Below are 12,353 nucleotides of genomic sequence, written 5' to 3' on the forward strand. Positions count from 1 at the left end.
AGTGAGGTAATGTCGGTAATGCAGTTACCGATCTGTAATTTTTGCTCATCTTCTCCGCCGGCCAAATTGATTCTCCGATCTCCAAAAATTGTAGAAGATCCCCCCACTGGGCAGCGATTGAAGCGTTTATCAGATCGGCTTGTTTTCTCGTGCATTGGCGCGCTTCGTTTCAAAAATCGTTAGACGCACGAGGGAAAACGCTCTTCTTCGACTTGGGACACAATGGGTCGCGGGGGCAGGCCAAGCCTGAGACAGGGCTTGGATAAAGATGTAAGCCAAATGCAAATCTCCTCCTCTATCGCGCAAAATAGCGATGTATACTACCAAATGCTAATGTGCGCTTTTGCTGGCTGGTAGGTCTATCAGATTGTGCGCAAAATCATGGACGAGCAGGCGGAGAATGGAGCTACGCGGATTTCTGTTACGACGATATACGACACGATCAAGCGATCGAACTCGAGTCTGAATCGCAAACCTAAGAGGATTCTCGAGGATAGCATCGAGCGTGTGGTGGCGGTGATTCAAGGCGATGAGGAGGAGGAGGATTCCGTTGAAGGGGACTTTGAGGGACTGGAGGAGCCGGCAGCGCCGGTGAGTCACATGCGCGGAGGACGATATGGTCTGCTTTCCTTCCCAGAGGTATTGACGAGTGGGTGTAGGAGTCCAACAGTTTGAACAAGAGCCTCGTCGGCATGTGGAATACCAAGAACGGCGTAACGGACGCCCAGAAATCCGGCGAGACGAACAATACGACAGACAACACGGCCACCACGCCGGCTCCTAAATCGTCAACGAAAAAGCGACACCATGGCGGCGAATCTACCTCCTCCAAACGCCGCAAGGGCGACACCGCCGTCGACCGCTCCCCGCCCACGCACGTCAGTCTCGCGGACTTGGGGGGTTTGGACGATGTGGTCGAGCAGCTCGGAGACCTGGTCATCCTGCCCATGACCCGCCCACAAGTCTACATGTCCTCCAACGTGCAGCCGCCGCGCGGCGTGCTGCTCCACGGTCCCCCCGGTTGCGGTAAGACGATGATCGCCAATGCCTTCGCCGCCGAGCTGGGCGTGCCTTTCATCTCCATCTCCGCGCCCTCCGTCATCTCGGGGATGTCCGGTGAGTCCGAGAAGGCGCTGCGCGAGTACTTCGAGGAAGCCCGGCGCATCGCGCCCTGCCTCATCTTCATCGACGAGATCGACGCCATCACGCCGAAACGCGAGAGCGCGCAGCGCGAGATGGAGAAGCGCATCGTGGCACAGCTCCTCACCTGCATGGACGACCTGGCGCTTGAGAAGACGGACGGCAAGCCGGTCATCGTGCTGGCCGCCACCAACCGGCCCGACAGCCTGGACGCCGCGCTCCGCCGCGGCGGCCGCTTCGACAAGGAGATCAACATGACGGTGCCGTCGGAGCCCGTGCGCGAGCAGATCCTCCGCGCGCTGACCCGCAAGATGCGGCTGGCCGACGACCTCGACCTCAAGCTCCTGGCCAAGCGCACCCCGGGCTTCGTGGGCGCCGATCTCAACGACCTGGTGGCCACTGCCGGCGCTGCCGCCATCAAGCGGTACCTCGAGATCCTGAAACAGAACAGCGGGCCCGAGGACGAGAAGATGATGGACATGGACCTCGAGGACCTCAGCGTGACCGACGACCTCAGCCCCAAGGTCAAAGAGATCCGGCGGCTGATCATCCACGCCAAGGACACGCCCATCGGGGACGAGACGCAGACGGTCCTGGTGTCGAACGCGGACTTCTTCACCGCGCTGCCCAAGATCCAACCCTCGTCCAAACGCGAAGGGTTCGCGACGATCCCGGACACGACGTGGGCGGACATCGGGGCGCTGGGCGGGATCCGCGACGAGCTGTCGACGGCGATCGTGGACCCGATCCGCCACCCGGAGATCTACGCCAACGTGGGCATCACCGCGCCCACGGGGGTGCTGCTCTGGGGACCCCCCGGGTGCGGTAAGACGCTCCTCGCGAAGGCGGTGGCCAACGAGTCGCGGGCCAACTTCATCAGCGTCAAGGGGCCCGAGCTCCTCAACAAGTTCGTGGGCGAGTCCGAGCGCGCGGTGCGCCAGGTGTTCGTGCGCGCGCGCTCCTCGGTCCCCTGCGTCATCTTCTTCGACGAGCTGGACGCCCTCGTCCCGCGCCGCGACGACACCCTCTCCGAGGCCTCCGCCCGCGTCGTCAACACCCTCCTCACCGAGCTCGACGGCCTCGGCTCCAGCCGCCAGGGCATCTACGTGATCGCCGCCACCAACCGACCCGACATCATCGACCCCGCCATGCTGCGGCCCGGCCGCCTCGAGACGCTGTTGTTTGTCAACCTCCCCAGCCCCCTCGAGCGCGCCGACATCCTGCAGACCCTCGTCCGCAAGCTGCCCATCGAGTTTGACGACAACCTCCGCCGCCTCGCCGAGGAGTGCGAGGGCTTCAGCGGTGCCGATCTCGGCAGTCTGCTGCGCCGCGCCGGCTACTCCGCCATCAAGCGGCGCGACACCATCAAGTTCGAGGACTTTGTCGCCGCCAAGGCGTTCATTCGGCCCAGTGTTACCGATCTGAAGAAGTATGAGCGTTTGAGGAGGGATTGGAGCGGTGGTGTTGTCTAGGTTGCGTCGCTGTTGCGGAATGGAGGTTACTACTGTACATAGATAGATAGACTGAGAGGTCGGAAGGTGTTTGCTTCCCTGGTAAAGATTTACCGGTGGTGGGTATGGTTCCACTGTTTTATGGTTTTTTGGTAACTTGTAGTAGACGTCCAAGGCGGGTTCGATTGCGTGGTATGCATGGAGGGGAGGGGAGATAAGCTACGTAGAGGGGATTGAATTGGCTGGGGCCTCAGGCTGATACTAATGTACGTAGTCTGCTCTACATATGACCACGACGGTGAAGGAAACTTTTTGAATGGATATCGAAAGAGAGAGAACAAAGAAATAATGTATATACACACACCGAGAACGCCCTTCTCATGTAGATATGACGAGAAACTGGAAACAGGAGATGATGATGGATAATAACAACACAGAAAGTATGCGCTGAGCTGAATCGAATCTACTACATCCACAAACGACACGTGCCGTCGGCCCCGGCACTGACACACCACGCCTCGCGGGGGTGCCAGTCGATGTCCAGCACGCCCAGCTCGCCGGTGATCTTGTGGCCCTTGAGGACCTTGAGCGGGACGATGCTGGCGTTGCTGAGCATGTCGCCCGTGACGCTGCCGTGGAAGATCTGGAGGGAGCCGTCGTCGCTGGCGTCGGCGAACAGCGGGTAGCGGCCGCTGGGGTGGAACTTGACGGCGCGGATGGCCTTGCGGTGGTACCGCAGGGTCTTGTAGGGCCGCTGCGAGAGTTCGAGATCGTGCCACAGGAGCCGCCGGTCGTAGGAGCCCACGATGAGGTTGTCGCCGCCGGAGGCCGTGGACGAGGTCGGGTGGATGTCGAAGGAGGAGATCCAGCGGGCTCCCGGCTGGACGATCTTGACCAGCAGCTGGCGCGAGAGATCGTACCCGCGCACGGTGCGCTGGTTGGCGACGAAGAGGATCGGCTTCGACGGGTGGAAGTGCGCCGTCTGCGGCGGGCCGCCGCCCTTGATGCGCCGGCTGAACGGGTATTGGGTGAGGTGCTTGGAGACCGTGTGGATGGCAACGGCCACGGAGGCAGGGGTGGAGGCGCCGGGGCACACGGTGACGAAGTAGTCTCCGCGGCGGTGCCAGGAGATGGACTTGGCCACGTAGCGGAGAGGGATGACCGCGCACACGCCGGAGTCGGTGAGGGCCGACGAAGGGCGGATCCACTGCGGGGGTGTCTTCTTGCCTTCCTCGGCGGCGCTAGGAGCAGGCTTCGAGGCGGCATATCCCCATCCAGCGTCGAGGAGTTCCAGACTGGCCTGCTCGAGCTCGGGGTCGAGAATGGAGGGCACCATGAGGTAGAGGTCGTCGCCCGCCGCGGCAGCCAGAACCACGGCATCCTTGCCGGGTCTCCAGCGGACGACGTTGACGGCATCCTCGTCACTCAGCTGAACGCTCCACAGCTGACGACCGGTGAGCAATTCCCAGACACGAACGGTACCGTCATCGCCAGCAGTCGCCAACCAGACGCCAGTAGGGTCGACCGCAATGGAGCGCACACGGCCCTTGTGTCCTCGGAACACGGTAGCACACATCGACGGGAAGGGTTTGAGTTCCTCGGGGCTGGGGAGCTTGGGGAGAAGACTCTCGGGATCGATGTTGAGCTTGCTGCGCCGAACTCTGGGGGCCAAGTAAAGGTCCAAGCAACGCTCGAATTTCTCCTTGACAAACTCGCCATAACCAGGAACCTTGCGAAGAGAGCCAAAGTCGGTGGGGAGATACTCGCGCTCCCGGTCTTCGGGGTCCGCTTGCTCCCAGGTCTTTCGCTCCTTCTGATCGGGCAGATACTCCGGAGGGGGGTGGTAACTCTCTTCGTAACCGGGCGGGGGAAGCTTGGGAGCGGGGACATGCATGATATGATCGGGCCGCTCCTCCTCGTCCGCCCACAGGTCATATTTGATGAGATCCTTGTCCTCCTCCTCTTGCTCTGATGGGGGCTTGTAAGGCAGGATACGACCTTCTCTGATGGCTTTGACGAGCTTCATGACACGCTTGGCCTCGTGCTTGGATGGCAGGAAGCGGCGCTTGGGCTCGGGAGCCGCGCTCAGGGGCATGACTTCCTTCTCCGTGGTGAACCATTCCATCAAGGGCTCGTAGGGGTTGTAGCCGTCCTCCGGAATCTCGTTCATCTGCACCTTGCGCAGCAATTCCAGCTCGTCCTGGCTCAACTCCAGAGGCTTGCCCGTCGAAGGATCGGTGAGTCCAGTAAAACCCTTGGGGATCTCGATGCTATCGAGCAGCGCATCCAGCGCCTCTCCGGTAGCGGGACGCATGATCTTCTTTCCATTGATGTCGTAACCGATGTGAGGGTACTGGTCGTAGAAGGACAACGGGATATTGCCGATAGTGTTGGAGTCCTCGTCGATGTCAGAGTAGTCAGAGTTGTCATCCGGGTTGATTTCGTCGTAGACGTAGCGGTCGTTCCCATTGGCATCCTTTTCGATCCGGAAATTCACCTCTGCCTCGTCACCTGAGCTTTCATCGTCCGCGGGAGCTGCAGTCAATTTGGCGGAGTTCTTCTTGACGGCATCTTCACCATCCGAGGGGATCTCATCGCTATCGAGCTCCTCCTCTTCATCATCGTCCTCATCACTGCTGAACTCGTCGACCAATTCAACCTCAGAATCGTCCTCGTCACTAGAAAGATCATTGGCGCTGTCCGAAAGCGCGCCGTTCAAATCTCCAGCCAATTCGTCTCCGGAGAAGGCGCCAGCTTCCTCCTCCACATCTCGAGTGACAGCCTTGCGCTTCTTCGAGCCTGCTGAAGCAACCATGATGACGGTAGAACGCTTTTCAAAATGCGTTCGGTGCTTGAACAACGACAACCGTTCGGGAGACCGACTTGATTCCTCGCCTTGCAACTTTTTTTTTCTGCGCCGGGAAGATTTGCGCTCTCCCACCGCCCACGTGATACACCGCCCGCCCTTATCGTTCCGCCGCTCTGGCAAGTTTATCGATAATAACACAGCAATACAGCAATAGTTACCTCGGTGGCTCATCACGGCCAGTCTTGGATGGTCGCTCACCGTGCCGCCTCTTTTGCGCTTGCTTGCTTGCTGTCAAGTGCTATAGTCTTTGAAAGACGCCAATCATCTTATCATGACGCAGTTTGAGCCTCAGGCTGAGTGGTTTCAGACCCCACTCGCCCTGTCGGACAGCACTTTCAATGATACTGTGGCGCGGCCGGTGAAGAGACATGCTGCGTGTGATGAGTGCAGTATGCCTGACGCACAAGATCCAGGCTCATCATGTGTAGGCTGACAAATTTAGGGAAGCGCAAGCTGAAATGCTCCGGTGAACAAACTGGATGCACCCGATGTCTGAAACAAGATCTACTGTGCCACTATTCGGAACAGAAGCAGATGGGACGACCGCCGAAGAAGCGCTTGCGGGAGGAAGAAGATCCTTCGTCGCTTGGTCTTGATAACGGGCTATGGAGCGCAGATGCGGATCTCGGTCATATTCTGTCAACTGATACTGTGGGAATGGGGATCCCACCGAGGGACACTTTACCGTCAGGGATTGCAGCTTATACACCACAGACGACCCCTCCTGATCCCGTGGCAGACGACACCCAGAGCCCACCGAGTCGCATGGATCTTGCAACGCCTCTGAACTGTGTACCGACGACCACCACTCCATGGCCCGACTTCTCCAGTGTCTCTGCGGCGACAGCTAGTCTGACACCGCTCCCGCCGGACGTGTCATATCCATCCCCCGACCCCGCCGATTCGCCCGACCAACAATGTTCATGTCTATCACGTCTCTACCTATGCCTCAGCCACCTGTCCTCCCTCGCCCCCTTCCCGATCTCGCAGCACACCTTCTGCTCATTATACATCGCGGCGCGAACAGCCAGGGAGGTCATCCGCTGTCGAATATGCCCCTTGCGCTTCAGCACGGGGATGCAGAATGTCATGTGTACCGGGACTCTGCTCGCGGTCATTGCCGATTCATGGCTCCGCGTTTACAAGGCCAACCCCGTGGATCTGGGCAAACAGTCGACGTCTCCTGCATACGCCGCGACGGTCGAACAGTCGCTCAATCCGGTAGCCGGCTGGAAAGACTGGCTACGGCAGACTGTCCGAGGCGGAGTCGTCGGCGGGCCCTACGACCCGGTTGGCTCCCCGCAAGTCACGGAGACACCCAGTCTCCTCGCCCTGATTGAGGAGATGGAAGCACGCCAGCGATCGTGGCACCAGTCGCATCCACTACCTGCGGAGGAGCGCCTTCTACCCGTCCAAAACTGTAGTACAGGGGAGAGCGAACTGCTATGCCTACGCGTCATCAAGAGCGCGAGGGAGGTCATCGCCAAATTCGGATTCGAGCCCTCCGATTACCCGCAAGGAACGACGCCTGTGACGAGCGGGATGTAGCTTGTGGTCATCCGCGACAACATGTGTGCATGATATTGAAGCGTAAATCTGTTCTACCGATACCATTATGTTATTTATGCAGACGATAAGATATTCGAATATATAGTTATCTACCCATGCTGGTGCAATGGCCTGCTATCCTGGTCTAATACCTGGCACCTGTACCTAGTACCTGGAAACTACCTATCTCGACATGACTACTAATATGTGCATCTATCCCAAGACCTAGCTAGTGGCTACACCTTTAGCGAATATGCCTATACTTCTGCAGAACAATACATGGTGCAAGCCAACTTTCTTTTATTGTCCGGTAATGCTAATTTAGGAAAGAAAAGCAAGAAAGATTCCCAGGCGAATATGACCAGTCACGCGCCGATGAAGTATCCAGAGAGATATGATATAATAGTTACACAAGTCATTAGCATATGAAAGCGAATATACGGGGTGGCCCGTAAGCAAGATGCAAGAAGACAGCAACATCAGAACGGGGAGTAACTTGGAATCCTTTACTCCTCGTCGTCATCATCCACGATATAACGATTCTTCTTCCGAGTTGGAGGGGTATTCGCACTGGCGTCGGGCGACGGGCGTTTGTGACGGGGTCTGGCAGGCGGGGCATCATCGTCGTCGCCTTCGGCGTCCATGTCTTCGTCCTCGAGGATATCCTCGTCGTCATCATCGTCCACGATCTCGGGCTCCTCGTCGCTGCCGACCAGGAATCCGTCGTCTTCGTCGTACTCGTCCTCGCGGGTGCGTCCGCGGCGGTCGTAGTCTTCCTCGTCATCTGTGTAGATCTCGCCGCGGCGGTTCGGCTTGCGCGCCTTCTTGGCGCGAGGTTTCGTCGTCATCAGACCGTCGTCGTCCTCCAGGCCGCCCACGGTGAGACCGCCGCCTCCGGTACGGTGGCCGAACCCAGCCCGCCGGCCACGGTCCAGCTCCCGGTCCGCGAGCTGCTGGCGCCGGCGCGCCGCCTTGAGCTTCTCGCGCTCGGCCATCTCGGCCTGGCGCTTGGCCAGCTCCGGATCTTCCTTGACTTCGATGACGGGCGCCGAGCCGTCCAGCGTCTTCTTGCCGCTGCGGGCGGCCGCAGCCAGCGACTCCTGGAGACGCTGCACCGCATCATCCGTCTCCATTGTCGTGGGGTACACGGTGAGGCCGTGGGTGAGGTGGGAGGTGAGCCGGAAGACGGAGGAAGCCTCTGCGGCGGCACCCAGGTAGACGTGCGAATCCAGCTTGACATCGTACTCGCCGGCTTTGTTGAGCGGCGCCAGCGGTTTCGTGGAGATGCGGTACTGCTCCTTCGGCGCCGAAGCAAGCTGGAGCGTCATGGACCCATCCTCCCAGCGGATGATGCGCGCATTCGATTGAAGGAGGGATTCGTCCTGCGGGTCGTGTCTCCAGCACAGAGAGGTAGCGGCGGTCGTGAAGGGAGGCGCAACATAGGTTTCCGGGTTGAACTCTTCGGTTTCCACCGAGAGGAAAGGGGGAACGGGCATTGTGTAAATCTAGATAGGTAAACAGGCGAGTGAGTCTTCTGCTGATGTGACGTGGTAGAATCATCTTGCATACCTCGCCGTTGGAAGTCAAGGGTTCCGGCGCGCGACTCAGTGTCATATCCATGATATTCACAGTTTCCTGGAACTGTTCTTCGCCCCCGTCTTCGTAGTCCATGCGCTCTCCAGCGCGGTCGTAACGGTCCACATCATCTCCCGAGTCGAGCTCCTCGTCGTCGAGTGTACGTTGGGGTTGTCTGGTGCTGTGTTAGCGTTTATGTCATGGCCCGGTCAAGCGCGGGCATTCTCGCATACTCATTGTCATCTCCGAAACCTCCATCTGAAGCATCTGAGCCGAACAGATCTGCGTCGTTGTAATTGTTCACATTGCCCGCATCGGAGCCGAGCTCGCTTCCCGACGGGCTTCCCGGTCGATCGGCCGCTGCACCTCGCCCAGGACGACGGACAACATCCTCATCTGAAGAGGACATGTTGGTGTGATGTGTAGTAATCAAGTGTGTTAAACCAGGCTCCGGGGTCGGCTATCAGTTGCCGTGTGAGAAGAGCGCTGGCAAGTCAAAGCTTGTGTATAGCGCAATCTTGCAATTGAGTGGCTTAGAAAACTTTCAATACGGGTCTTCGAAGAGAAAGAAATTCCGATTGGGAGCCTGAGCTGATGTAAAAGAGGAGTCACTCGAGGGACGGAGAATAATGCCGGACTCCGTCAATTGATCATTGATCGTTGTAACTTGTAACTTGTTCCAGCTCGGAGCACTCCCGTTGAATTGAAGCGGAACAACTGGATGATCCCGTCCGAGCCCAAGTAGGCTTAGTGGAGGGCGGCAGCTCGACGGGCCAGACCGAATGAGGACCGAATGAGGGACTCAAACCAACTGAAACAATCGCCCCCCTCCCTCCCAATCACTCACTTCCTCACTCACTCACTCCATTCATCTCTCTTGTCTCTCTCTCTCTTCTCCGTCTGGGTTTCTCCAGTCGTGATTTATTCTTCCTTCTGGATTGCCGTCGCTGCTCTTTCGTCTCTTGTTCCTCTTTCCATCCTTGCCTCTACTCGCCGCCTGCCACTCTAGACTTCGTCATTTCTATCATTTCCCCCGTGTTTTCGAGCATACACCGCTTTCCATCATGGCGACCTTCTTCCAGAGTGTGTAAGTGGTCCCCCTCTTCCCCTAAGAATGTATCCCGCACGGTCACTCTCCCCTGAAATTCCCTCTGCCGCAGCATGGTCAGAGGCATTCGAAATGATTACGCCCCTGGCTTGCTTATCAAGAGGCCACGCCATGCGCTTCCTCTTTTGATTTCATATTCCTCGGGTTTTCTTTTTCTTCCTATTATTCCACTTGAATAGTTGAAGCAGTGGACACTGACCCGCGATTTGATATGGTGTTTAGTCGCCAAGGCTTTGGCAGAGGAGGCAATAACAAAAACAACAACAACAACAACGCCCCGAAGATGAACAATGGAAGTCCTGCTCCGTCCCCGACGCCTCAGGGCCCTCCCGCCGGCCATGTGCCCAACTCCCCGTCTCTCACTTCGAGCTTCTCGGTCGACACCTCTTCCGCCTACGACCCCGATGCTCCCAAGTACTTTTTCCAGGAGAAATATGCGCCCTTGAATGTGAAGGGCAACTTCCTGACGTTGTGTGCCTGCCCCAAGAACGTGGAGTTGGGCGAATGGCTGGCTCATCAGAGTAAGCGGATCAGCTAGCGCTGTCTCTTTTTCTTGCAGGGTATGATACTGATCCTATAATCAAATAGTTGTTGAACAATATCGCCTGCTCCACGGTATGCTCCAGGTCATTCAGGAGGTCAACAGCCTCACGGGACTCCCGATCTGCAATGAGAACACTTGCCCCACCATGTCCGCTGGTCGGTAAGTAGAACGCGATTCGTGACAATACCTCCCAGGTCTTATCTGACTGTCATCTCTTTCCAACAGATTGACATACACATGGCTTGTCGATGGCCGTGCAGCTAAGATCTCGGCTCCCAAATTCATCAACCGCGTGGAGAAATGGATCGTCAGCAAGATCCATGACCCCGTCATGTTCCCCACGGAGAAATTCGCGGGCATGCCGGAGACATTTGCGATCAACGAAGTTGGAGGCGCTAGCGCTACTGCTGGAGAGGAATGGATCGGCAAGTCCAGCGGCTTCCCGCAGACGTTTTACAAGGATTGCCAGGGCATTATGAAGCAGATGTTCCGCTGCTATGCTCATCTCTACCATGCACACTGGTTGAACCCTTTCTGGCACATCAACAAGCACGACATCCTGAACATGTGCTTCGTCCACTTCGTCACCGTGGCGAAATACTACAAGCTGGTATCCGACAAGGAAATGGAGCCTATGCAGCCATTGATCGACCTGTTCATCAAGCAGCAAAGGATCCCGCCGGAGGCCCTTTCCGGGGGTCACTGGGGCCAACAACAGCAGGCCTCTAGCTGAGCTAGAGGAGGCCCCTTCCCTCTCACTTATTTTGACTAGCCTCGCAATTTGTCCGTCTTCTGACCTGGCGTTAGAATTCGCTACTTCCCACTGTAGCACGGCCATGGGATTGTCTTTGGCTGGCCGCTCCATATCCCGGTGTCTTGCGCATTGTTTTGCCAGCCAGGACGCGTAGATGATACCACATACGCACACAACATACACAACACAGTTGGCGTTGAGCATTTAGCATGCGGTGTGAATGTTTATTCCCACTATTACCTTTGCATATTGTCTTTCCTGTCTTGTCGCATCGTCTGGCCATGCAGTTGTCATCATCTTAGCTTAGATCAACAGAAGTGCATCACGATGCGGATGGTTTTATCTGATGGAAATACCCTAGCGTGACGTGGGGAATTAGCTTCGAGCCACGGAGAATGAGAATCATCCAGGATACACATATTGTGAAGAGTCATGTAATCTGGACCGGCGCGTAAGATCGAGCTCTGATAGATGTGTGGAGTATCAAAGACAAATCAAAGCCCAGGGGCCTCGAGGAACCTATCGGCGTGACGAAAATGTTAGCAAATATTGTACCGGGGCATTTTCACGGGCATTTCTCAATGCCAGTGTGCTGTGCTGCTGCATCGGAACGTCTAGGTATGCCTATTCTAGGCGGCGATCCGTTAGAGCTGTTCAGTCGTCGTGAGCAAAAGTGCTGTCACTGTCGATGGCATGGTCAATAGTACAGCTGTACTGGCCTTCATCGCTTGTTCCAGTCCTCAACTACCCTAGGGCTTCCTCATCACTCCACCTACGGGAGCAAATCCGGAAGCTCCGTGCTAAGCGAACAATCCATCGACCACGCTACTTTTGCAAGATGGAGGCGAGGCGATGTCGGGCGTTGCGACGACAAGCAAAACGTAAAACCTCACCTTCCGATACAATGAGCTCGCACAGGACAGACACATGACGAGATCTATGGGCCACGCAACCACATCCTCGCCAGTGAGAACTGGAACTTCCTGACTAGGACCGACCAACTTCTCCCTGGCCAGGTGGGTAGATGGAGGTTCAGGTTGGATAGAAGGCACATGAGAGAACCCGGAGACTTCTCTCTCCCAGGTCCTTATCAGGTTGACAGGCATGGCCATATGTGACGGACACTTTCTTCCATGGTGAGAGGGGTCTCATTTGGTAGTATATAGGATCACAGAGAGAGGGATGGCTGTTATATGGGCAAAAACAGCTACATTTGTCTCATAAACTACCCCTTGGGGTGGCTTTATAGAGAGAAAGGAAATGGAAACTAGTGGTGTAGGGGCACTTTCTGAGCTGTTTGTATTGTTGCTATGTAACAGTGGAGATCACAGCTGAGCCAACTGCAACACTACCAGCATTCACTA

General features: G+C 56.9%; 5 protein-coding genes across 5 annotated transcripts; 3 read left to right on the forward strand and 2 right to left on the reverse strand.

The window, feature by feature from the left end:
* Positions 1 to 100: 100 nt before the first annotated feature.
* Positions 101 to 2,845, forward strand: BO72DRAFT_488635 (putative AAA family ATPase/60S ribosome export protein Rix7). Its single transcript, XM_040948048.1, has 3 exons — positions 101 to 270; positions 358 to 591; positions 660 to 2,845. The coding sequence occupies exons 1-3, from the start codon at positions 223 to 225 to the stop codon at positions 2,610 to 2,612; spliced, it is 2,235 nt and encodes a 744-aa protein (XP_040797930.1). The 5' UTR covers positions 101 to 222; the 3' UTR covers positions 2,613 to 2,845.
* erb1 (ribosome biogenesis protein ERB1) lies at positions 2,836 to 5,474 on the reverse strand. Its single transcript, XM_040945444.1, has one exon. The coding sequence runs from the start codon at positions 5,404 to 5,406 to the stop codon at positions 3,058 to 3,060; it is 2,349 nt and encodes a 782-aa protein (XP_040797931.1). The 5' UTR covers positions 5,407 to 5,474; the 3' UTR covers positions 2,836 to 3,057.
* A 256-nt stretch (positions 5,475 to 5,730) lies between these two features.
* BO72DRAFT_222440 (Zn(II)2Cys6 transcription factor rglT) lies at positions 5,731 to 7,286 on the forward strand. Its single transcript, XM_040939779.1, has 2 exons — positions 5,731 to 5,849; positions 5,908 to 7,286. The coding sequence occupies exons 1-2, from the start codon at positions 5,829 to 5,831 to the stop codon at positions 7,006 to 7,008; spliced, it is 1,122 nt and encodes a 373-aa protein (XP_040797932.1). The 5' UTR covers positions 5,731 to 5,828; the 3' UTR covers positions 7,009 to 7,286.
* A 9-nt stretch (positions 7,287 to 7,295) lies between these two features.
* Positions 7,296 to 9,235, reverse strand: BO72DRAFT_479905 (Paf1-complex subunit LEO1). The gene is made up of 3 exons (XM_040947603.1): positions 8,817 to 9,235; positions 8,578 to 8,758; positions 7,296 to 8,513 (listed from the first exon to the last, which is right to left on the reverse strand). Exons 1-3 carry the CDS (start codon positions 8,990 to 8,992, stop codon positions 7,515 to 7,517), a joined length of 1,356 nt encoding a protein of 451 aa, XP_040797933.1. The 5' UTR covers positions 8,993 to 9,235; the 3' UTR covers positions 7,296 to 7,514.
* A 267-nt stretch (positions 9,236 to 9,502) lies between these two features.
* BO72DRAFT_451249 (Mob1/phocein family protein) lies at positions 9,503 to 11,405 on the forward strand. The gene is made up of 4 exons (XM_040945445.1): positions 9,503 to 9,670; positions 9,914 to 10,212; positions 10,280 to 10,394; positions 10,461 to 11,405. Exons 1-4 carry the CDS (start codon positions 9,648 to 9,650, stop codon positions 10,966 to 10,968), a joined length of 945 nt encoding a protein of 314 aa, XP_040797934.1. The 5' UTR covers positions 9,503 to 9,647; the 3' UTR covers positions 10,969 to 11,405.
* The last annotated feature ends 948 nt before the right edge of the window (positions 11,406 to 12,353 follow it).

This window comes from Aspergillus fijiensis, assembly GCF_003184825.1.
Source record: "Aspergillus fijiensis CBS 313.89 unplaced genomic scaffold BO72scaffold_54, whole genome shotgun sequence".
Classification (NCBI taxonomy): domain Eukaryota; kingdom Fungi; phylum Ascomycota; class Eurotiomycetes; order Eurotiales; family Aspergillaceae; genus Aspergillus; species Aspergillus fijiensis.